Here is a 27,124-nt window from a genome sequence, read left to right as displayed (position 1 = left end):
ACCATGCTGTACATCAGATTTCCAGAACTTATTTATCTCCTAATAATTGGAAGTTTGTATATTTTGAACACTTTTACTTGTAAGTATGTAAATCCACAAACATACTTTATCCTGTGTTTGAACTCTTTATATATATAGAAAGATTTGTATTCTTTTATGCCTTATTTTTGTCACTCAACATTGTAGGATTCATTCATCTCTGTTGTTGCACAGAGCACGAGTTCAGAGTTCCTTGTTTCCCTGCCCTACGATTCTTCTCGTTGTGCGCACATACATTTTGTGTGGGGCTTTAAGAACAATGTTGCTATGAACATTCTGATATATATTATATTTCCTGGGGCACATGTTCATGAGTTGCTTCCTGTTGAATATTTACATTTCAAAACTGATTTACATGAATTACATTTTAGATTTAATTACTAAATGTAAAAGAAAGAATAAGAATTCATGACTGAACAAGATAGGTTTCACATCTCCCCTTTAGACCCTGAATTTACCTGTCAAAAGCTCCAGGATAACGACCAAACTGTAACTTTCGAAAAGGAACAAACTTCCTGTCAATGTGTCCTTTGAGCCGTAGATGGCCATGCCAAAGGTAGTTGCCGCTCCTCTCATGGAAGACCACCAAGTGGACAGCATGACTGGCCAATGTGCAGATGTAGTGCAGGGGGATTTCAGTTCCAGAAAGTGAGTCTATCCCATCTAGTCGGGGGTCCTTGCTCTCGATCTTTAGGCACTGAAATCCCATATTTTCAGCTATCCGAAACCAGCTTTCCTAAAACCAAAGAAACATCAAGCTTGAATATTTAAAACCAAATACTAGTAGTAAAACTAAAGTGATTCTTACACTGAATCAAGTCATACATATTTTTGCCCTAATCTGCTCTTTGCCTGAAGATTAAAAAATGAAGGTGGGGAAGGAAAGGTGGTAAGTGGGAGAATAAAGGAAAGTACCAAAAAGAGAAACTACATAGCATGGAAGACATGTTCAAAGACTCTCTTTATGAAAATTAATATAAATTTCTTCCTTGGAATGAGAATGCCCACTCATTATAGTGTTCTTTGGTTAGTATCTACAAAGTAAATGTTAATATAAGGATAGCACTTAAAATTAAACCTGTAATTCTCAATTTAACTTCTAATAACCTTCAAAAGTGCTTCATAAAAGCAGGGTTTTCATCTCATAGTTATATCCCAACACCTTAAACTGCTACTAAAATAGAAGCCTATCATAAGGCACATCGATAGAAAATAGACTGAGATATACTATAAAACAAGGTGCATTTTCCAACAGCATTAGTTATAGTGTAACTCTCATGTAACAACATTAATCTCTAGGGTAGATTTTTAATCCTAATCTCGACACCAGTGCTTTAGATGATTAACCAGTATTAATTATTAAGAACACCTCATGTTTGAATAGAAATGTACAGGTTCCAAAGAACTTTTATAAACATTACTGCATTTACATATGACATCTATCTTATAGAGTAAGTAGTACAGATATTATAGATAAAGAAACAGACTCACAGAAGTCCAAAGAAACAAAATTAATAAGAGGCAAAGCCACTGCCCGCATTTGTCTTATCTAACCAAATACAAGGTTCTTTCTACTCGACAACACTATTTCTTTAAGTCTATATTTATATAATGTGTACAAAGCTCATTCACATTAATTATCTCATCTGATGTCCATAGAAATTATGTGAGGTCAGCAAGGAAGATATTATACCTAGTCTACAGTTAAGGAAAATAAAGTGGTAACACCAGACATTAAAGTTATTAAAGGATGGAAGTGCATCTGAAAGTCTTACGAGCCACAGCATTCATAAAGGTTTTTCAAGAGTACTTTATTTACATCACTTATTGTCTTTGGATGTTGTCATTTGGATTAGCTGTGTCCTCATTTATGCTCTTATAATACACACAAACCGTTATCATAGTATTGATTGTACTGTTTTTTAGTTGTTTAAACTCCATTAATAGACTGCAAGTTCCTCAACCTTAAGAATCAACAAAGTGGCTAGTACCAGCAGGTGCTCAATAGATACCTGTTTTTGTTGTTTATATTGTTAAACAAGAGAAAGTGACCATTCTGGTAAAGAATGCTAACCAGTATCAATAACAACTGTCTTCTCCTTTCTGGATATAGAGTGAAATCGTGTTTTGGTCAAAGGAATGTGGATGGAAGTATCAGATACCACTTCCAGGCCTGGCCTTACAATGTCCCAAAAGACCTTCCCTGCTTTCCCTCCTCCATCTGTAATGTAGGGAAGCAAAGAACTACAAGATTGGGAAGCCACACAAATGAAACAGCCTGCATCCCTAAGTCACTGCTTAGAGGAAAGTCATCCAGGAATATCGCTGACCAAGAATAACCACACTGGATTTTGTCTAGAGACAACTACTCCTTTTTTGCCCTAAGCCAATGAGATTTTAGGGTTGTTTTTAGTAGCAACTAATGTAACTTAGCCTGGCTAATACAATTTCACCTTGGTACTCCTTGTATTAGAATTATCAACTGTAGGATTTCCCTTTTTCATAAACCTAAGAGGTGGAAAGTACTGGTTGAGTGTAAGAGTGGCCAACTCAGAGAAGGAATCTACTGTACAGGATGTAAGAAAAGCATTATAATTTGGTAAATTGGGGAAAAATTTAAAAGGCCAGACAGAACTTGAAGAGGAATCAGACCTTGGGTTGTGGGAAGAAAGACTGACAGACAAAATAGGCAGAACTATGAAATGGCTCGCCTTTTTATAATCATGGCAGAGGAAAGTCAGGAACAAAGTAGTTGCTCTGATCAAACAGAGCAAAGGCCTAGGTCAAGACTGTACTGCACAAATCTACTCCCAGTTGCCTTGGCAGTAGTTTGCTCACTTCATGGTAATGATATTAACGAAGAAAAATCACAGGTAAATTAAGTCTATAGTAATTAGATCTGGTGATCTAATGAATTAGCTCTACCTTGGGAGAAGGTGTTGGGAGGACTATCCAAGAGCTCTGTATGATGTTATTTATATAAAATGATAAACATGACCCTGTGTGCTTATTCTGGGTGTTGCTGACCTTTTGCTTCTGACTCTGGTCTTTCTGGTTTTGTCAATTATGGCATATTCTCTTTCTTCTAAAGTACTGGTTCTCAAGGCAAGTGGTACTGTAACCAAGAGACATTTTAGAAATTCGTGGCGATATTTTCAGTTACCATAATGATTGAGGACACAACTGGCATTAAGAGGTCTAGGCCAGGCACACAAGACATCCTAAAATCCAAAATATGAAAATCTATCCTGTGTCCTGCATAATTTCAAGTGTTCTATCAGATAGTCAGGTAGTGAAAAACGTATGTGAAATTATGTGAGCCTCCATTTCCGAGGAATACAATTGCCATGTTAAAGGAGAGACAATTTTACTTTTCTGCTGTTGGAAACTTGTTTACTGTTTTGGAAAACTATATTACTAAAAACAATATCATTCATAATAGAGTCTATATTGGAATTTATCACATTTAGTGGTCCTACTAAATAAGTAGGATAAGTGCAAGCATCTGAATTACTTCCTTATGTCTTCCAGTGTAGTCATGCCTGGGCATTTACACACTGAAATATACATTTCCTTTCATTTCTACTTTATACTATAGTTGAGACATTACAGGATTGGGGAGATTATGTATGTAAGTAAGTTATAATTTCTATAGACTTCGTTTTGGGAAAATAAAGGAATGATAAAATACTTGTTGTAAAAAAGGTTTATAAGCTTTGTAGGCTTTTTCCATGAGGAACTCAGAGTCCAATAGGAATGACCTACAAATACTGACATTTAGGAGTCCCTGCAGTGAAAAAGCTGGCCTACTCTTATTACCCTATAGTGAAGTCCACCAGTTAATGAGGCCTAACCAGAAAAAAAAGCTTCCAATTGGTATTCAGTGCCTCATTCTTAAATATGAACAAAGATCAATGAACACTATAGAAAACCTGTATCATGAAAAACAGACAAAATAAAATAACCATACCAAAACCCAAACACTCACAAAGAAGGAACTACAAAAACAAAATGCAGTAGAAAGCAAAGGACTTTCTTTTAAAAACACCAAACCTTGGGGCTTCGCTGGTGGTGCAGTGGTTGAGAATCCGCCTGCCAATGCAAGGGACATGGGTTCGAGCCCTGGTCCGGGAAGATCCCACATGCCGTGGAGCAACTAAGCCCGTGCACCACAACTACTGAGCCTGCGCTCTAGGGCCCGCATGCCACAACTACTGAGCCCGTGTGCCACAACTACTGAAGCCCACACACCTAGAGCCCGTTCTCCACAACGAGAAGCCACCACAATGAGAAGCCTGCACACTGCAACGAAGAGTTGGCCCCCTCTTGATGCAACTAGAGAGAGCCCGCGTGCAGCGACAAAAACCCAATGCAGCCAAAAATAAATAAATAAATTTATTTTTTAAAAAAGTTAGAAAAAAAGAAAAACACCAAACCTTTAAAATCTGCAGAGGGAAAAAGACAAAACTGCACCCATAAAATAAGAATGCTACTATAAGAAACAGAGTACACAGAGCTTTTAGAAAATAAAAGTATTAAATTTTAAGCAAAATATGAAAAAAATCAATGGCATTGTTAAAGATTTTGTTTAAAAGTAGAACAGTTAACAAAAGAGATGAAAAAAATCACAGAGCAAAGATAAGAAAATGAAATTTTGGAAGTCCAACATCCAAATAATAAAAAGTTCAGAAAGAAAGACATTTTTATTCAACATTATCCTGGGGGTCCTACCTAAACCAATAAGACAAGAAAAAGAAATTAGGCATAAGAGTTGGAAAGGAAGAGACCAAATTATCTTTTTGTGCAGAGAATACAATGACCTACACTCAAAGAGAGAGAAAATGAAAGAGAGGGAGGAAAAGGAGGTAGGGGATTGAGGGAAGAGAGAGGAACTATTGGAGTTTACCTATAGAGTTCAGAGTTCAATACAGTTGCTGGAAAATAAGATCAAAACACAAAAGACAACAGCATTCTAATTCACCTATAATAATGAATTGGCAAAAGAAAAGGAAAAGTATCTACATTAACACCCCCCCCACGCACACAAAACTATAAGGTAGCAAGAAATAAATCTTACAAAGATGCGCAAAATCTGTAAGAAAAATATAGAATGCTCTATTAAAGAACACCAAAGGACACCTGAATTAAAGGAGATATATATCATGTTCAATGTAAAGAGACCTTGCATGCTTTTGCTTTCTCTGACTAGCCTAGACTAACCTAGATAATGAAAGACACATGGCCCAGGCACCTCCACTGCCTCATCTGACAGCCAGCCATCCTGAAGCAGAGCTGCCTAGCTGACTGGCAGCTGTATAAGTGAACTTAGCTGAGACCAGAAGAACTGCCCAGCTGAATCCTACACAAATTGCTAAGTCACAGAATCATAACCTACATAAATGGTTGTTGTTTAAGCCACTAAATTTGGGGACAACTGTTACACAGCAGAAGCAAATTAGAAATCAAACGTGCAGGTAAAAAGAAACATTTTCAGATATGAAAGGTTTCAAAATCCCATTCAACCTTTCTCTGAAGAGAATTCCTAAAATGTTGTGAAGAGGAGTTACACAACAGTATCTGCAGAGCAGATCAGACTGTATTAGGGCAGAAAGACCACGAGATCTAGGAGGGATATCTCCAGAAAAAAAAAAAGAAACTGAGAAATGATCTGATGTATTTGATCCTACTGAGAGTTTTATGTTTCTGTTGCAGAGTTCATACATGGATTATTGATAAATATATAGAAAACTAGCAAACAAAAAAAGAGAGTCATATAAGAAAAGGAAAATATTCAGAGTAAACTAGGTAGCATTCATGTGATTATCTATATATTCATAGTAAGATAAACACTGACTATTGATTTAACTACAAAATGTGATACAGTCATGGTAAAGGGAGAATAGTGTGTGTGTGTGTGTGTGTGTGTGTGTGTGTGTGTGTCTCTACATGAGACAAAATAGATATGATAGCTAAATTCTCATAATTCATAATCTAAATATGAAATATTTTAAAAATAGAAGCATAAATATTTCATTTATAAAGGAGAAGATAAACAAGGTAGAGACAGGTGAAGGTGGTTGGCTCTAAGACTGGGAATAAGGGGTGGGGAGGGGAGAAGAGTCAGATACTGATCTTTTTCATTATGAGCTTTGCCTTACTATCTGACTTTTTAAACCTAGTACTAGTATTCTTTTGATTAAAATGCCATGTCCTAACTTTTCCATAAGTTTAAATATTTTCAAAATATCAATATAAAATTGGGAGGAAAGAAAAGACAAGCAAACAGGGCTTCCCTGGTGGCGCAGTGGTTGAGAGTCCGCCTGCCGATGCAGGGGACACGGGTTTGTGCCCCGGTCCGGGAAGATCCCACATGCCGCAGAGCGGCTAGGCCCGTGAGCCATGGCCGCTGAGCCTGCACATCCGGAGCCTGTGCTCTGCAACGGGAGAGGCCACAACAGTGAGAGGCCCGCGTACCGCAAAAAAAAACAAGCAAACAAACATCATGTTATATAAACATGTTATCTGTTTCATCACCTGCATCACTGCCTGGGAAGAACCATAGGCAGAAAAAAGTCAAAACTCACTCTCTTGAGACCTTGTCTAAGAGTCTGGGCAATCAAGGAAACATGCAGCTTATAGTACTTTGCCAGACCATACCATCACCCTGGAACATAAGCCCCACCTATCAGGGGTCAACACAACTAAAACAGATCCACTGCAGAGCTAGTGCACATCTATCATGGGCGGCTGACTAAATAGTTGAGCTCATTTAATCTGATGCTAATTTACTTACTCTTATTTGAATAACTCCTCAGAATGAAAAATAGTGAAACTGAAAAGTCAGAGGTATTCCAAATAAAGGAGTAAGCAAATTTTTGACGTTTGGTTGAGACCTTTTTTTTTTTTTTTTTTTGACTACTATCTAACCTTTGCTTTGTAACCATTTAAAAAGGATGAAAATATAAGTTTGAATTTTTGGATACACCTAAGAAGCACTCCACTCGAGTATCAAACAAGTCCTATGCACTTACAAACTGTCAAGAATAGTGCTATAGACGAGGAATACTACCCTCATGTATACCTTATGTGGTAGATACTGAAAATTCATCACCAAATCCCTTCCTACCTGCCTGCCTACACTGATGAAAATGCTAAATACCTGTTTTGTTAGCCTCCTTCACAACACAGAGACATACGAATATAGTTCTAGACAGTGAGCTATAAGCAGTTTACCAGAAGCTCCTGAGAAAAATTTTCCTTCAAAATATAGATTGTGACAATCCCGAAGCCTGTGGAACAAAAACCACATTCACAAAAGATAGACAAGATGAAAAGGCAGAGGGCTATGTATCCGATGAAGGAACAAGATAAAACTCCAGAAAAACAACTAAATGAAGCGGAGATAGGCAACCTTCCAGAAAAACAATTCTGAATAACGATAGTGAAGATGATCCATGACCTTGGAAAAAGAATGGAGGCAAAGATCGAGAAGATGCAAGAAATGTTTAACAAAGACCTAGAAGAATTAAAGAACAAACAAACAGAGATGAACAATACAATAACTGAAATGAAAACTACACTAGAAGGAATCAATCGCAGAATAACTGAGGCAGAAGAACGGATAAGTGACCTGGAAGACAGAATGGTGGAATTCACTGCCACGGAACAGAACAAAGAAAAAAAGAATGAAAAGAAATGAAGACAGCCTAACAGACCTCTGGGACAAAATTAAACGCAACAACATTCACATTATAGGGGTCCCAGAAGGAGAAGAGAGAGAGAAAGGACCAGAGAAAATATTTGAAGAGATTATAGCTGAAAACTTCCATAACATGGGAAAGAAAATAGCCACCCAAGTCCAGGAAGCGCACAGAGTCCCATACAGGATAAACCCAAGGAGAAACATGCTGAGACACATAGTAATCAAACTGGCAAAAATTAAAGACAAAGAAAAATTATTAAAGCAGCAAGGGAGGGCTTCCCTGGTGGCGCAGTGGTTGAGAGTCCGCCTGCCGATGCAGGGGACACGGGTTCGTGCCCCGGTCTGGGAAGATCCCACATGACGCGGAGCGGCTGGGCCCATGAGCTATGGCCGCTGGGCCTGCACGTCTGGAGCCTGTGCTCCGCAACGGGAGAGGCCACAACAGGGAGAGGCCCTCATACTGCAAAAAAAAAGAAAAAAAAGCAGCAAGGGAAAAACGACAAATAAAATACAAGGGAACTCCCATAAGGTTAACAGCTGATTTCTCAGCAGAAACTCTACAAGCCAGAAGGGAGTGGCATGATATACTTAAAGTGATGAAAGGGAAGAATCTACAACCAGGATTACTCTATCCGTGAAGGATCTCATTCAAGTTCGATGGAGAAATCAAAAGCTTTACAGACAAGCAAAAGCTAAGAGAATTCAGCACCACCAAACCAGCTCTACAACAAATGCTAAAGGAACTGCTCTAAGTGGGAAACACAAGAGAAGAAAAGGACCTACAAAAACAAACCCCAAACAATTAAGAAAATGGTAATAGGAACATACATATCGATAATTACCCTAAACGTGAATGGATTAAATGCTCCAACCAAAAGACACAGGCTTGCTACATGGTGATGAAAACAAGACCCATATATATGCTCTCTACAAGAGACCCACTTAAGACCTAGGGACACATTCAGACTGAAAGTGAGGAGATGGAAAAAGATAGTCCATGCAAATGGAAATGAAAAGAAAGCTGGAGTAGCAATTCTCATATCAGATAAAACAGGCTTTAAAATAAACAATGTTACAAGAGACAAGGAAGGACACTACATAACGACCAGGAGATCAATCCAAGAAGAAGATATAACAATTATAAATATATATGCACCCAACACAGGATCACCTCAATACATAAGGCAACTGCTAACAGCGATACAAGAGGAAATCGACAGTAACACAATAATAGTGGGGGACTTTAACACCTCACTTACACCAATGGACAGATCATCCAAAATGAAAATAAATAAGGAAACAGAAGCTTTATGACAAAACAGACCAGATAGATTTAATTGATATTTATAGGACATTCCATCCCAAAACAGCAAATTACACTTTCTTCTCAAGTGTGCACAGAACATTCTCCAGGATAGATCACATCTTGGGTCACAAATCAAGCCTCAGTAACTTTAAGAAAATTGAAATCTTATCAAGCATCTTTTCTGACCACAACACTATGAAATTAGAAATGAATTACAGGGGGAAAAAAGGTAAAAAACACAAACACATGGAGGCTAAACAATATGTTACTAAATAACCAAGAAATCACTGAAGAAATCAAAGAGGAAATCAAAAAATACCTACAGACAAATTACAATGAACACACGACGATCCAAAACCTATGGGATGCAGCAAAAGCAATTCTAAGAGGGAAGTTTATAGCTATACAAGCTATAAGAAACAAGAAACAAGAAAAATCTCAAATAAACAATCTAACCTTACACCTAAAGGAACTAGAGAAAGAAGAACAAACAAAACACAAAGTTAGCAGAAGGAAAGAAATCATAAAGATCAGAGCAGAAATAAATGAAATAGAAATAAAGAAAACAATAGCAAAGATCAATAAAACTAAAAGCTGGTTCTTTGAGAAGACAAACAAAATTGATAAACCATTAGCCAGACTCATCAAGAAAAAGAGGGAGAGGACTCAAATCAGTAAAATTAGAAATGAAAAAGGAGAAGTTACAACAGACACCACAGAAATACAAAGCATCCTAAGAGACTACTACAGGCAACTCTATGCCAATAAAATGGACAATCTGGAAGAAATGGACAAATTCTTAGAAAGGTATAACCTTCCCAGACCGAACCAAGAAGAAATAGAAAATAGGAACAGACCAATCACAAGCAATGAAATTGAAACTGTGATTAAAAATCTTCCAACAAACAAAAGTCCAGGACCAGATGGCTTCACAGGTGAATTCTATCAAATATTTAGAGAAGAGCTAACACCCATCCTTCTCAAACTCTTCCAAAAAGTCGCAGAGGAAGGAACACTCCCAAACTCATTCTATGAGGCCACCATCACCCTGATACCAAATCAGACAAAGATACTACAAAAAAAGAAAATTACAGACCAATATCACTGATGAATACAGATGCAAAAAACCTCAACAAAATACTAGCAAACAGAATCCAACAGCACATTAAAAGGATCATACACCATGATCAACTGGGGTTTATCTAAGGGATGCAAGGATTCTTCAATATACGCAAATCAGTCAATGTGATACACCATATTAACAAACTGAAGAATAAAAACCATATGATCATCTCAATAGATGCAGAAAAAGCTTTTGACAAAATTCAACACCCATTTATGATAAAAATTCTCCAGAAAGTGGGCACAGAGGGAACCTACCTCAACATAATAAAGGCCATGTATGACAAACCCACAGCCAACATCGTTCTCAATGGTGAAAAACTGAAAGCATTTCCTCTAAGATCAGGAACAAGACAAGGATGTCCACTCTCGCCACTATTATTCAACATAGTTTTGGAAGTCCTAGCCACGGCAATCAGAGAAGAAAAAGAAATAAAAGGAATACAAATTGGAAATGAAGAAGTAAAACTGTCACTGTTTGCAGATGATGTGAGACTATACATAGAGAATCCTAAGGATGCCACAAGAAAACTCCTAGAGCTAATCAATGAATTTGGTAAAGTTGCAGGTTACAAAATTAATGCACAGAAATCTCTTGCATTCCTATATACTAATGATGAAAAAACTGAAAGAGAAATTAAGGAAACACTCCCATTTACCACTGCAACAAAAAGAATAAAATACCTAGGAATACACCTACTTAGGGAGACAAAAGACCTGTATGCAGAAAACTATAAGACACTGATGAAAGAAATTAAAGATGATACCAACAGATGGAGAGACAGACCATGTTCTTGGATTGGAAGAATCAATATTGTGAAAATGACTCTACTACCCAAAGCAATCTACAGATTCAATGCAATCCCTATCAAATTACAAATGGCATTTTTTTATGGAACTATAACAAAAAATCTTAAAATTTGTATGGAGACACAAAAGACCACAAATAGCCAAAGCAGTCTTGAGCGAAAAAAATGGAGCTGGAGGAATCAGACTCCCTGACTTCAGACTATACTACAAAGCTACAGTCATCAAGACAATATGGTACTGGCACAAAATCAGAAACATAGATCAATGGAAAAAGATAGAAAGCCCAGAGATAAACCCATGCACCTATGGTCAACTAATCTATGACAAAGGAGGCAAGGATATACAAAGACAGTCTCTTCAATAAGTGGTGCTGGGAAAACTGGACAGCTACATGTAAAAGAATGAAATTAGAATACTCCCTAACACCATACACAAAAATAAACTCAAAATGGATTTGCGACCTAAATGTAAGACCTGACACTATAAAACTCGTAGAGGAAAACACAGGAAGAACACTCTTTGACATAAATCACAGCAAGATCTTTTTTGATCCACCTCCTAGAGTAATGGAAATAAAAACAAAAATAAACAAATGGGACCTAATGAAACTTCAAAGCTTTTGCACAGCAAAGGAAACCATAAACAAGACCAAAAGACAACCCTCAGAATGGGAGAAAATGTTTGCAAATGAATCAACGAACCAAGGATTAATCTCCAAAATATATAAACAGTTCATGCAGCTCAATATTAAAGAAACAAACAACCCAATCCAAAAATGGGCAGAAGACCTAAATAGACACTTCTCCAAAGAAGACATACAGATGGCCAAGAAGCACATGAAAAGCTGCTCAATATAACTAATCATTAGAGAAATGCAAATCAAAACTACAATGAGGTATCACCTCATACCAGTTAGAATGGGCATCATCAGAAAATCTACAAACAACAAATGCTGGAGAGGGTGTGGAGAAAAGGGAACCCTCTTGCACTTTTGGTGAGAATGTAAACTGATACAGCCACTATGGAGAACAGTATGGAGGTTCCTTAAAAACCTAAAAATAGAATTACCATATGATCCAGCAATCCCACTACTGGGCATATATCCAGAGAAAACCATAATTCAAAAAGACACATGCACCCCAGTGTTCCTTGCAGCACTATTTACAATAGCCAGGTCATGGAAGCAACCTAAATGCCCATCAACAGACGAATGGGTGAAGAAGATGTGGTACATATATACAATGGAATATTACTCAGCCATAAAAAGGAATGAAATTGGGTCATTTGTAGAGACGTGGATGGATCTAGAGACTGTCATACAGAGTGAAGTAAGTCTGACAGAGTAAAACAAATATTGTATATTAACACATATATGTGGAACCTAGAGAAACGGTACAGATGATCCAGTTTGCAGGGCAGAAATTGAGACACAGATGTAGAGAACAAACGTATGGACACCAAGTGGGGAAAGCAGCTGGGTGGTGTGGGTGGTGGTGTGATGAATTGGGTGATTGGGATTGACATGTATACACTGACGTGTATGAAACTAATAAGAAATTGTTTTGATGACTAATAAGAAATTTTAAAAAAAGAATGATTAGATATCCAAATTTTGGACAAAGTTTGGATGAGACACAATTGGCCTATTCAAGTATATAACTTGACATAAAAGATGGCTCTTCATGCAATGGCTGAAAAAAGTCAGTTTTTAAAAAGGTACAAAAAAAACGTACCCTCATCTTGTTTGTGGTGATAATAAACACCAGTATTAGTAATCTAAAAAAAAGATACGGGCCTCCCTGGTGGCGCAGTGGTTGAGAGTCCGCCTGCCGATGCAGGGGATACGGGTTCGTGCCCCGGTCTGGGAGGATCCCATATGCCGCGGAGCGGCTGGGCCCGTGAGCCATGGCCGCTGGGCCTGCGCATCCGGAGCCTGTGCTCCGCAACGGGGGAGGCCACAACAGTGAGAGGCCCGCATACCGCAAAAAAAAATAAAAAATAAAAAATAAAAAAAATAAAAAAAAGATAGATAGATAGATAGTGTCACTATGATACCCTGATGCTACAACATCTACCTTGTGAGGATGAGAGAAATGCAGAAAGAATTTCAGTGATGCACATGCTGACTTCAGTGGACAGCTCCACTAATACCAACAGCCACCAACATTTTAACCTCTTGTTATATCAGAAAAATAAGTCCCCTATTTGCTTAAGCCACTATTGTGTTTTGTTACTTATTGCTTAAAGTATTCCTGATACAATCTATAAAAGTCTTTATGAAAATTTTTAAATGTTTTACAGTTTAAATTGGTTTAATCCCATACTGTTTTGGAAAAGACACTCCATTATCTGAAAGCAAATCATCTTACCTCATTCTTCCATAGGTGATACTGTAGTGCAAATGCAGTAAAGTCTCTTGGAACACAGAAAAACTTGCATTCTGAAGCGGAGCCATGAGAAGCATTCTTGACTTGTTCAAAGTTTTTATTAATCAATTCCAGAATCAAAGGATCAATAAGGAACACAGGTACATTTTGACTGGATGTTAGCATAATAAATTTTTTAACTGTGCGCTGTTTGAGAGGAAAAGAATCCCCTTAATTCTTCTAAACCAATACAATAATCTATCTTATTAAACTTTTATTCATTAATTTTATAAGGATATCTAGACCGCTTACTCAGTAGATTGCATGCTTATTATTTTGCTAAAAAAATAAAACCCACAAATAAATAATACATTGTCCCTGTTCTCAAGAAGTACACAGTCTACTGAGGAAGATGAACAAATATTTACAATACAATGTAAAATATGCTATAGTAAAAATATATGCAACATATTATAAAGTACAGAACAATAGCTAGTAATTAACTGTACATCAAAAGGATAACAAAATCTTCATAGAGGAAGTAGTATCTGAAATGAGAACTTTGGCCTTACAAATTATTCCCTTGGTAGTAGCTAAATCTTTTCAAGCAAAAGTGGGACAGGAAATACCAGCCTTTTCAGTTTTTAAAAATCAGTCATGTCAACCTTTCTGAAACCAAAAATCAGTTGTATGTGCCACTTTTCTTCATATTTGAAATACTGCTTAATAATTTTGCCAGTCAAAAGACAAACTAACATACATCGCCTGCCTGACCATTCCTATCTACAGTTTGATTTTCTAATAATACTATAACATTTAAAAATATAATTCTGGGGCTTCCCTGGTGGCGCAGTGGTTGAGAGTCCGCCTGCCGATGCAGGGGACACGGGTTCGTGCCCCGGTCCGGGAAGATCCCACATGCCGTGGAGCGGCTGGGCCCGTGAGCCATGGCCGCTGAGCCTGTGCGTCCGGAGCCTGTGCTCCACAACGGGAGAGGCCACAACAGTGAGAGGCCCGTGTACCGCAAAAAAATTAAAAAATAAAAAAAATAAAAATAAAAATATAATTCTGTTGAGCAGTAAGCAGAACACCCTACTGAAAAAAATAAATTTCAAAATTAGAATGGAAACAACAGTCACACTTAGGAGTAAATAATACCTAAGAGTAGTCAAGTTAAATAGAATAACTGAAGTACATTATTGCTTAAAAGCTTACTTTAGTGAAAGCAATAATGATTTCAAAGGGACATATGCCATCAAAAAAAGATGTTTCAGGGAATTAAGGATAAATTCTTATTTACAAAATCTGAGGACACTTCTAAAAACATATACAAGATAAATAAATAGATTAGAGTATCAAGAATTATAAAAATTTAAAAAATGAGATAAAGGCAGGAATCAGTCTCTTATCCTTTGTTTTTACTGTAGAGTATTATGCAAATACCAAGAACATAATCATCTCTATTCTAGAGGAGTTTATCATCTATTAGTGGGAAAGCCAACTAAGTAAAAAGTTAGAATAAACAATTATGCCCCCAAATTCAATAACAGATGAAATGGACAAATTTCTTTAAAAACATGAATAAGAAAACTACCACAAGATGAAACAGGAAATCTGACTTGCCCTATAACTATTAACAGAATTGAATTTGTTATGTATTAAAAAAAAAAAACTGCCATCAAAACAACAACAAGAAAAAACTCTAGACTCAGATGGTTCACTGGTGAATTCTATCAAAGCTTTAAGAAGAAATAATACCAGTGTACAAAAACTCTTTCAGAAAACTGAGCAGGAGGAAATCCTTCCTAACTCATTCTATGAGGCCAGTGTAATCCTGAATAGCAAAACCTGACAAAGACATTACAAAAAAAGAAAATTATACACCACCATCCCTCATGAACACAGATGCAATAATACTTAACAAGATACCAAAAAATCAATTCCTGTAGGTTTTTTTTTTTTTTTTTTTTTTTGCGGTACGCAGGCCTCTCACTGCTGTGGCCTCTCCCGCCGCGGAGCACAGGCTCCGGACGCGCAGGCTCAGCGGCCATGGCTCACGGGCCCAGCCGCTCCGCGGCATGTGGGATCCTCCCAGACCGGGGCACGAACCCGTGTCCCCCGCATCGGCAGGCAGACTCTCAACCACTGCGCCACCAGGGAAGCCCTCCTGTAGTTTTTAAAAAAAGGACCAAAAAAAAAAAAAAAAAGGAAATATCATGACCAAGTAGGGTTTATCCCAGGAATGAAAGGCAGCATTTGAAAATCAATCAATAAAATTCACCATATCAATAGAATAAAGGGGAAAAACTCTATGTTAATTTCAACACAAAAAAAATTGACAAAATTCAATATCTATTTATGATTAAAACCTCTTAGCAAATCAGGAATACAACACTTGTTGAATTTGCTAAAGATTATGAACAAAAAAGTCTATTACTGAATTGCAGTTCTTCATTTAACCTTGATACCAATCTTTCATCAGATACATGTTTTGCAAATATTTTATAATCTGTGGCATTAGCTATCCATTTTCTTAATGGTGGCTTTTGATGAGCAGAAGTTTTAAATTTTGAGAGTCTAATTTATCAAAAACAATTTCTTTCATGGCTATTACTTTCTGTGCTTTACACTAGGGAGAATAAAAGAGGAAGAAAGGGTTTTGGAAGAAAGATGATGAGATGACAGATACTAGTACATATAAGGTGCTTAATAAATGTTTGTTGAATGAATCTCTTTCAGCTTGGTGTTTGTTGAATGAATCTCTTTCAGCTTGATGAACACACAGCTTCATTATGATTATTAATATAAATATAGATTAGGGCAGGGTCAAGGAGAGACTCTACAACTCACCTTCTAAATATGCCTTCCACGTTGTTATCAATGCAATCATCAAGGTTCCCTGGACATAGATGTCCAATTGACTCTAAATCCAATTAATTCTTAATCAACATGACTATTATCATCTGACCTTCAGTAATTCATTTTGTTTACAAGAAAGAAAAACGTCTTCTTGAAAAAAGGATACAATGAGACTGTAACAGTCCATTCTTCTACAAGGGCTTGGCAGGACATGCTCTTAGTGAAAGGCTAGTTCCTAATAATCATCATATTTTCTCTTCTAAGCCCCTCAAATTATCTGCTTAATAACTCATTCTAGGATTTTATCAGGGTTCAGTATCACATCTATTGATCACACTTCACTTTTTTGTTCCTTCTAAAATATTAGAACAAAAGTATTTTAGTACTACTTCTCCCTTCCCTATGACTTTGCAAATATTATACGGAGTGATTTTCAGTACCATGAAATGTAATTAACAAAGAGAATTCACTGAATGTAGTAAGCGGCTCCGTAATTTTTTACTCATTTATCTTGGAAGTCAACCCTTTTAAAACAATCTGTTATTTTCTCCCACCTCAAGGGTCATTCCCTGAATGAAAAAGATAGGGCTTCCCTTTCCCCTCAGACTACCCTAAGCTCACAAAGAAAAACTGCTACTTTTAATAAATTAAAAGTTTACATTGGGCTTCCCTGGTGGCACAGTGCTTGAGAGTCCGCCTGCCGATGCAGGGAACACGGGTTCATGCCCCGGTCCGGGAAGATCCCACATGCCGCGGAGTGGCTGGGCCCGTGAGCCATGGCCGCTGAGCCTGCGGGTCTGGAGCCTGTGCTCCGCAACGGGAGAGACCACAACAGTGAGAGGCCCACGTACCGCAAAAAAAAAAAAAAAAAAAGTTTACATTGATACTTCTAGACCTGATAGTTGAGGAGCCTGATATAGGATATCCCAGACTTTACTTTTTAAACAATAGTTCAAATCCAAATGGTATCAGCAATGACCTAAAATTATCACTACTTTATAGCTGCTTGGTGATTTGAAAACTCACTTCTAATCTAAAGCCTCTCATGTCTCTGGTTAAAGAGAAGCCAAAGACTGAAGTGTATCCACAAGAAATAACTAGTCATATCCAATATGTATGCTAACAGGATAAATGTACTTTTTTAGCATTGTTTTTCATTCTAAATTTGATTAGAAAAAAGAAAATATATTTTATAAATTTTATAAATGTACAGGCTGTGAAACAGGGATTTATTGTACATATTGCTAGTTTTCCTGATCTTTAAAAGAAAACATGGGATTCCCTGGTGGTCCAGTGGTTAGGACTCTGTGTTTCCACTGCTGGGGGGACCCAGGTTCGATACCTGGTTGGGGAACTAAGATCCCACAAGCCCTGTGGCACAGCAAAAAAAAAAAAAAAGAAAACATGTTGAATAGATTTTTACTCCTAAACTCCTATTTACTAGGTAAATTTACTAGGTAAATAGGTACTCCTATTTACCAGGTAAATTTACTAGGTAAATAGGTACACCTATTTACCTTTATTCTTGGTTCAATTCTGATTCACATATTTGTTTACTTGGGGAAGAACCACAGCTCAGTGAATGAGGATTTTGGAGGCAAGCAGTTAGAATCTGGGCTCAGCCACTTATTAGCCAACCAACCTTAATCTTTCTAAGTGAATTGAGGATAAACATATGTACTGACTTCTTAAAGTTTGCATAAGGACTAAATGAGATACTGCATGTAAAGCACTTGGCACAGGATCTGCCTCTTCCTTTCTATCACCTACTACCTGTTTTCACAAAGCTAGCTATTATCACTGTCATCATTCAACAAATACTTATTAAGTATATAAATGAATGAACTAAATGAACATGGCAATTGAGGAATTTCTTGATTATCATACATACCCACTGTGTGCCATCAAATCCAATTCGGCTTCCTTTGGATTTTGATAAACCAGCTCCATTCTAGGAAGATTAAAAAAAAATTGTAGTAAATTCAAAGCCCAGCATGCAACATTACATTTAGGGTAGGTATGATTCAACCTATATAACTGGTTCATAATCATTAAAAAGCATTATCTAAATACCTATTTTCATACAGTCATGAGCTAAGAATTCTACAAGTACATAATACAACTACCCAAGACAGAAAACACTGACAGATTGCTATAATTTAATCAAGTGCCATCACTTAATTAAATAAATATGGTCAACATCTCTGAACCAATTAATTTCCATCAATGAATAGTAAACTCTTTGCTATCTCTTTAGAATTAGTGTTTATCCATTTAGCTCCATATCCCTAACTTCAGCTTACCTCCACACACTGAGTTAGTGTTTGCAGACCTTGGCAAAGTGATAAGAAAGTATAATAATAATTATTGAGCAGCTCCTAAGTGTACTTCCACATATGAATTATGTATTCTCATCTATCTCGCATAACTATCCTGCAAAGTAGGCATTATTATTTCTGTTCCACAGAGAGCTCCAATGCCCACACTTTTCATAACATACATCATAATTGCCAATGTTGAATTATTTTTTAAAGAATATTTTTTAAAACATTCACGTCTAGAGAATCAGAAGGAAAAAAGCATTATCAGTTTTTCATCTGTTAATCACCAAAACACTTTGAAAGTCACAGGAGAAAGAATGTCTGATGGTCTAGAGACAAGAGGAAGAATGTTTCAAGCTCCAAGAAGTTTCTTATGCCTTGAATGTGCTCTTTATCTGTTAGATGGAAGGATTTTGAAAAGGCGTAAGAATATCCTCACCCTGAAAATGAAGTGTGCTTCAAGTTCCTAAACAGGAGACTCATTTCCCCATTAAACTGTAAACTCAAGGGCAGGGACCAAATCCAATCCACCTTTGTATCACCAGTATCTAGCATAGTGCTTGACAACTAGTAAAATGCTTAATAACAGTTTGCTAATTGGAGGGAAGGAAGGAAGAAAGATATACTGAGTGATTAAGGTAGAACCAGAACTGGTCTCTCCTCACAAACTCTGCAACTTAAACAATAACATTTTAACACCAAGGAATATTTCTCTAGGATTCAGCAAGAGCACTCCTGGTTATATGTCTGAAGAAAATGAAAACACTTATTCGAAAAGATACACACATCCCAATGTTCATAGCAGCATTACTTACAATATCCAAGATTTGGAAGCAACCTAAGTGCCCATCAACAGATGAATGGAAAAAGATGATGTGGCGCATACACACACACACACACACACACACACACACACACACACACACACACACACACACAGGAATACTACTCAGCCATAAAAAGGAAATCCTGCCATTTGCAATATGGATGAACCTAGAGGATATTATGTTTAGTGAAATAAGTCAGACAGAGAAAGTCAAATACTATATGATATCATTTATATGTGGAATCTAAAAAATAATGAATGAATATGACAAAACATAAACAGACTCATAAATAACAAACTAGTGGTTAGCAGTGGGGAGAGGGAAGTGGGGAGGGGCAAGATACGGGTAGAGGATTAAGAAGCACAAACTACTATGTATAAAATAAATGAGTTATGAAGATATATTGTACAGCACAGGGAAATATTGCCAATATTTTATAACAACTTTAAATGGAGTATAATCTATAAAAATATTGAATCACTATGTTATACATCTGAAACAGATATAATATGTAAATCAACTATATTTGAATAATAACTTAATTTTTTACAAAGAAAATATACCAAGGATATTTACAAAACATCAGAGGCAGCTGTGCAATCTTCATCCTTGAAAAAAGATTGCAAATTCTATAATGTAGCCACTTGTTGCTCACCATAGCCCTACATTAGTAGATAAGACTAAATTTCTGAGTTGTTTAATTTGTTTTCTCTGTTGGATCACTCCCATCAGTATACAAATATGATATTATTTCTCCTATCTTAAATAATTAAAACAAAAAACCCGTCTTGACTTCTCTTTTCCCAACTAACAATTTTCTGTTCCCCTTTCCAGCAAAACTCTTAATGGGTAGTCTGTTCTCACTCCCTCCAATTTCTCTCCTGTCATGTACTCACTTGAGCTTAAGTTCACTCTGCCAAGTATTTATCAAGTTCACCAGTAACCTCCATATTGCTAAATCCAATGGTCAACTATGAGTTCTTGTCTTATTTGATCTATCAAGAATTATTTATCACCTCTGCCTCACCTAAACACTTCATTCACTTGACTCTCAGGATCCCCATACTTCTGGTTTCCTGCTATTTCTCTCCAACTACTCCTTGGTCCCATTTGCTACTTCTTCTCAGCTCCCTGACATGTTGGAGGGTGCCAAAGCTCAGACCATGAGATTCTTCTCCTTCTCTTTTTACTCTATGTTTACTTCCTTGGTAACTCATCTACTCATAGCTTTAAATACAATCTATATGCTTACAACCCCCAGTTTATATTCCCAACCACATCAGTCCTTTGTACTCCAGACTTATATATTCAAATGTCTATTCACCTTCTTCATTTGGATGTCAGATAGGCATCTCAAACTTAGTATGTACAAAAAAACTCCTGATCTTCACCATTCCTCAAACTTGCTTCCTCTAGTCTTTCCCATCTCCTTAAATAGCAACTTCTCCCTTCCAAATATCTAGGTCAAAAATACTAACGTTGGGGCTTCCCTGGTGGCGCAGTGGTTAAGAATCCACCTGCCAATGCAGAGGACGCAGGTTTGATCCCTGGCCCGGGAAGATCCCACAGGCCGCAGAGCAACTAAGCCCGAGCACCACAACTACTGAGCCTGCGCCCTAGAGCCCACGAGCCACAGCTACTGAGCCCACGTGCCACAACTACTGAAGCCCGCGTACCTAGAGCCCGTGCTCTGCAACAAGAGAAGCCACAACAATGAGAAGCCTGCGCACCGCAAAGAAGAGTAGACCCCTGCTCACCACAACTAGAGAAAGCCCGCGCACAGCAACAAAAATCCAACACAGCCACACACACACACAAAAAAACTAGCGTTATCCCTGACTCTTTTCTGTCTTTCATACCCCACATCTAGCCCATCAACAAATCCTGACAACTCTATTTTCCATTTCTCACAAACTCCACCACTAGCTCCTGTGTCCAAGCCATCATCATCTCATGTAAATTACTAAAAAACCTTCTAACTGGTCTGCTTCAGCCCTTGCCCCTACAATCTGTTCTCAACGGAGCCTCCGCACTACTTCTTTTTATTAAAAAAATGTCAGATCGTGTCACATTTCAGCTCAAAACCTTCCTAGAGTCCCCAATCTCATTCAGAATAAAAGCCAAAGCCTTTATAGTGGCTTACAAGGCCATAAAAAATATAGAACTCTCTGACCTTACCTACTATTCTCCTCTCTCACTCCTCTACAGCCACAGTGATCTCTCTGCTGTTTTCAAAACTGCCAGGCAAGTTCCTGCCTCAGGACCTTTGTGCTTCCTTTGGTCTCTACTTAGTGTACTCCTCTTCTAAACATACACATAGCTCATTCCCTTTACATAGGCTGTTTCCTCTATTTGTAATGGTCCTCCCATCCTTCTTTACATGGAGAACTCCTACTCATCCTATAAGACCAATCCAAAATATTACTTTATCCATGAAATATTTAATCATAACCTTCCCAAATAGGTTATTCAGCAGTTCCTCATTCCCTGAAAACTTTGCACTTATCTAAGCTCAGAGAGTCAAGGATAGGAACATAAGAGGGCCCAGTTTTATAGAGCTTGAAGATTATACAATTTTGGTGGTCCTTTTACAGAAAAAAAAATGCAAAAAATTATCTGTTGCAAACTTTACAAAAATACACAGTTTTGTAACATATTCCTAAGGCTCCTCCAAGAGCCTTGGAAGTGAGGGGAGCTGCAGTTTAAATTTCATTATCTTAATGGTTAATCCACCTCGGAAGGAACAGTTAATGGTACACAGTGGCTACAACTTTGCTGTACAGGAGGAATGCAGTCACTATCAACCAATGACCCTACAAATGGAGAACCAAGAGAATAAATAACCTGGCCTCTTTCCTCCTGGTCTCCAGTCTCCAGCTGATGCTTCCCATTGGCTGAACCCAAATGGAAAACAAAGAGCAAGGGAGCTCAGCTAATGTAGTCCACAGAGGTCAGCCTCCCAAGGCACAGAGTATGGTGAGGAGAGGACCTGGAGAGGCAAACAGAGACTACCCACTGCACCATGGTAAGAAGTTGGGATCTTATTCCATAGGTATTTTATGCAGAGAATAACTTGATCAGATCTGTATTTAAGAAAAATAAATCTGATGGCTGTTATTTTTGCCAGAAGAGCATTACAAAGAGTAGAGATAAAGAAGAGTTCTTAAGCTATAAGTAGTAAAGTAGGCAGAACAGTGTTTTATGATGTGTGATTTGAAGAAGTAACATATCATATTGATGTCATTTGTTTCTATGTCTCTATATATTTCTTTTCCCCTTTCCCCTTCAACCCCAAACTCCCCCAATTTGTGGGTTCCTAGGCAGCAAGGACTGCACTTGATTCATCATTTTGTCTCATAGCCTAGTACTGTGCTTAGCACATAGTAAACCCTCAACAAATACTTGCCAAATCAATGACTGAATGTTCTAAAAGAAAAGCCATACGGTAAAAGTCAAGAGGTTAAAAATGTCTAAAGATATTCTGAAACACTACATATGAGATATTTGTGTTGAAAATTTAAGTGAAATGAATAAATGAATGAAGAGATAGACTTAGATCCCAAAAAGGACTGGTAGAAGCAGTCTGGTGGCTACTGAACTCTACTGATAAATGAATCAAATTAAGATATGCCATCAAAGAAAAAGCATTCAGGAAACAGAAGTAAAGATTTAAATGATCCTGTCATTTTTTAAAGATAGTAGCCAACAATCAGTTTCTTACAGACACCAGAAAACAATTCTTAATTCAGCATGATAATTAATCATGCCTATTGGACCTAATGGTAATACTTTAAAGAAAAATTTTTTAAGTCTCCAATAACTGGTGGGAAAGCTATGTTTATTAATAATCAAAGCTGCTTGGCCAGAAACTTATACAGCCTAAAGTCTGAGAATAAACGGAAAAAAATTTTTAATATCTTTTAATTCTAATGAAAGAAATTCTTTCACATTTCTCCTGGATAATGGCAGGAGTGGCGGGGGCGGGGGAAGGATGGGAAGAGGGAACAGTAGCATTTATCAAAGTTTACCATACTAGATCAGACTATCAAGCATGATATTCTTTCTCAGCAATGACCTAGACATTAGCCTTCAGAACAAAATGGAACTAGCCAGAAGTCAAAGAAGATCAAAGAAAAATCATGCTTCAGTAACTGACCAACTGAAAACACTTCAAAAACCTGTTACACATGATCTAAATGGTTATAAGATTAATTTCCATTTCTAATAATGGATTATGAAATTGTTCACTGTAAATGACTACTGCCAAATTTGAAATCCAAATTCCCCTTTCAACTCCCTCCCCTGCCTTCTAACCAAACACACACAGGTTACTAAATATAATGCAAAGAACGATATCCCAGCACAGAACACTGTAAGTGGCCTTCTAGGTAATAAGAATAACTGATTACTACAGGCAGCAGTGCAGCTTACGGTTGTAAGTCAAGAACATTTTTAAGGTTTGGTTCACTCAGTGCTTTACACAAACATGGTTCATTGGCTTTGTCTTCTTTCCACTGAGGCATCAAAATTTTATGACTTTCAATTGGGATGCAGAACTCCTTAAAGCTATCTCATTTCATATCTTCTTATCAATGTTATAGTATTTTGTTTGAACATACTTATATTTACATGTTGGAATAGCCCTATGAGTGAAAACAAGCTTTAGGAACTGAACTTAGCAATCTTTTTTCTGAAATGTATTCTTTTATTTATTTTATTTTTTATTTTTATTTATTTTATTTTTTAATTTTTGGCCACATTGGGTCTTTGTTGTTGTGCGTGGGCTTTCTCTAGTTGCGGCTAGCAGGGCTGCTCTTTCGTTGCAGTGCGTGGGCTTCTCACTGTGGTGGCTTCTCTTGTGCCGCACGGGCTCTAGGCATGCTGGCTTTAGTGGTTGTGACACATGGGCTCAGTAGTTGTGGCTCATGGGCTCTAGAGCAAAGGCTCAGCCAAACAACTGAATGAGGGTTCAAACTCAGGACTATCTAGGCCCAAAACTCAAGAATTACTGCTGTTACCACTTCTATCAAATTTTGAGTTCCTTGAGATTAGGACCTGTGTTCTATTTATCTCTGTATTGCTACCAAGTGCCCTTTATGTAACACATAGTCAAGAAATACAGACTGAATGAGCAACACAGAATCATAATCACACTATCTTGTTAGACGCAGTAAAAAACAATGAACAACTGACATTCCCTAGAGGGTGCTAGAGACAAGTCCTTCCCTTTGAAAGCCTGGAAGAGTTTGTATTTCAAAGACTTGGATGGTTGTTATGGAATCTGAAGAGTGAACTCTATCCACCAGTGGAATTTTACCAGACCCAACAGATATAATCTGTTAGTTCCTATCTTCAATGCTATCAGATAACTGGATTATTCAGACCTCATTTAGGAGGTCACTGAAAGACTAAACTTGCATAACCAGCTAGGGTCAAAAAGAATTCCATGGTGAGGCCCAAGAAATAGATAGACAGAAGCAGCCCTCCTTAACTCCAAGAAAGCAAATAGCCCTCTTCCCTAACCAATGATAGATATTGTATTTCTCTCTATTGAAGAGCCTGAAAAACTCTGTAGTCCTAAATATTTACTCCACTAGATATGGGTTGGGGACCAAAGATAAAACCAATTTTTCATCCCTGCCCTAGTTCTAATACATAATCTCAAGGGTCTCTCTAAATCACCTCAAAATTCAAGGATGACCTAGAATCAAGGTTTTTATGTTGATGATGCTGACCTATTATTTAGTATTGATCAAGGCTACTATTATGTACTCTTTTGCCAAATCAAACAAATTTGATTGAACTAAAAATCATTTTCATGTGAACTTTCTTTATTTATCTAAGATTATCCCCCCAAAATATTGTTCACTGAACAAATGAGGAATACAATTCAGATACGATCAATAAACAAAGTTCACAAAATTCTAGGTTCTCCTCCTATGTCAGGAGAATCTGTATTACAGAAGATGCATCTGTACTTCCCTAAAGTTTGTATGTAAGTAAAATCTTGAAGTTTAATAAAAAGCCAAAAGTTAAAAGTTCTTCCACAACAAAACTAAAAAATTTTTAAAAGTTGGTAGCTTCAGCAGTTAGTCTAACCCTATTTTTAAACAAAGCTTTTTTTTTTCCTGTTAGTATAGAGAAACTACTTGTATTCCTTACATTACCTTCACATTAATAATATATAGGAAACATTTATTGTCCCATTAACATCTGTCCCCAATTAAATTATAAATATAGAGAGGAAAGAGACCACTTCCCAAACACTGTTTATCACCTTAGCAAAATGCCCAACACATGACTTTTAAATAAAAGTTTCTGAATTAATGAGTAAGTTTTAAAATTCCATCTTAAAGAATGCAAAATTACTTGGCTAGGAATAGTTTAATATAATTTCCATATTCTTCAATAAAATAAAAATAACCTTTGGTATTTAGAACTTAGATGTTGTAATTTCCACCTATTATTAAAATTAAACATAAAAAACAAGAACTCTAGTATAGATAATGCAAATTTCACAAATTTAATAGTATATAAAGGTTAACTGAACTTTATTTAATTTAATGCTTTATTTTGTTCAAAATGTTCTATTTTGTTTAACGAATATGGCACTTATTACTAAAGCAGTTTGTATGCCATGGACTCAATACAAGAAATACTATTTTTCATTATAAAATTGAAGATAATAATAATAAAAATAATAGCTAATATGTACTGATCTCTTTCTATGTGACTTGTACTGTTCCAAATGCTTCATGTATATTAATTCATATAAGTTTCACAAGTCTCATAGGTGGTACTGTTACTGTCCCAATTCCATAGATGAGGAAGTAGAGGTCAAGTAACAGAAGTCAAGTAATTTACCCAAGATCCCACAGCTAATAAGCAGGATAGATGAGGTTTAATCCTAGGCTGGAGATCATGCTCTTAACAACTATGCCACATCACTTCCCAAGGAAGAAGGTCAAGACAGGAGTTATTTACATTAATTTAACATATAATTAAGACTGGATTTTTAAATTAATGAAGTCATTCAATAAGTGACATTGGGACAGCTGATTAACCATTTGGGTAAAACTGTAAATTAAATATCTAACTCATACCTCATACTAAAATAAATTATATTTTGTATAAAAATTTAAACATAAAATAGTATCTGATGAAAATACAGGTGAATATTTCCATAATCTTGGGCTACTTAGGACATAAAACCAGATGCCCTAAGGGAGAAAGATCTTGATACCTGTCTACCTAGAAATTAAATAGAACACTAGTGTATTAAGGGGGTACATCGTGAATATAAAGGTAAAAGACAAATTAATAAACTGGGGAAGATATTTGAAATATATATGGTAAACGCTTAATATCCTTAAAACTATAAAGAACAGCTACAGAAAAAGACAACAACATCAGAAAAATATGCAGATAGGAATACAAAGAAATTATAATAAAGAAATAAAAAGAACCAAAAAGCATATGGAAAGATGTTTAACCTCATTAGAAAGAAATGGCCTCTAATGGAGTTTAATATCTCTCGGTTCTTGAACATCAAAAATACCAGAAATATAAAGAACAAGCGCTCTTGGGGTAGACTCCTCAGGTTTAAATTCTATCTCCCTCACTTAATAATTGTGTGACACTGGACAAATTTAGTTAAGTTTCCCTAAACCTCAGTTTTTTCTGCTGGGAAAATGAGGACAACAGGATCTACTCAATTTGTTGTTATAAGAATTAAATATAGGTGAAGTGCTTAGCATAGTGCCTAGCCTATA

The 27,124-nt window shown here is 36.8% G+C and overlaps 1 protein-coding gene across 8 annotated transcripts in view; it reads right to left on the bottom strand.

Annotated features, from left to right (window-relative positions):
- FKTN (fukutin) overlaps positions 1-27,124 on the bottom strand; it is an 89,443-nt gene that overhangs the window by 46,834 nt on the left and 15,485 nt on the right. For 7 of the 8 annotated variants that reach the window (XM_082643872.1, XM_082643866.1, XM_082643865.1 and 4 more), the window contains exons 3-5: positions 18,096-18,155; positions 13,349-13,552; positions 498-775 (exon numbers count right to left, since the gene is read on the bottom strand). In XM_082643872.1, coding sequence (XP_082499998.1) covers positions 498-775; positions 13,349-13,552; positions 18,096-18,155 — 542 coding nt within the window. The remainder of the gene's footprint in view (positions 1-497; positions 776-13,348; positions 13,553-18,095; positions 18,156-27,124) is intronic. The other variant, XM_082643871.1, reaches the window with a different exon arrangement.

Source organism: Mesoplodon mirus, assembly GCF_964341445.2.
Source record: "Mesoplodon mirus genome assembly, chromosome: 1".
Taxonomy (NCBI): Eukaryota; Metazoa; Chordata; class Mammalia; order Artiodactyla; family Ziphiidae; genus Mesoplodon; species Mesoplodon mirus.
This window is presented reverse-complemented; position numbering and strand designations above follow the sequence as displayed.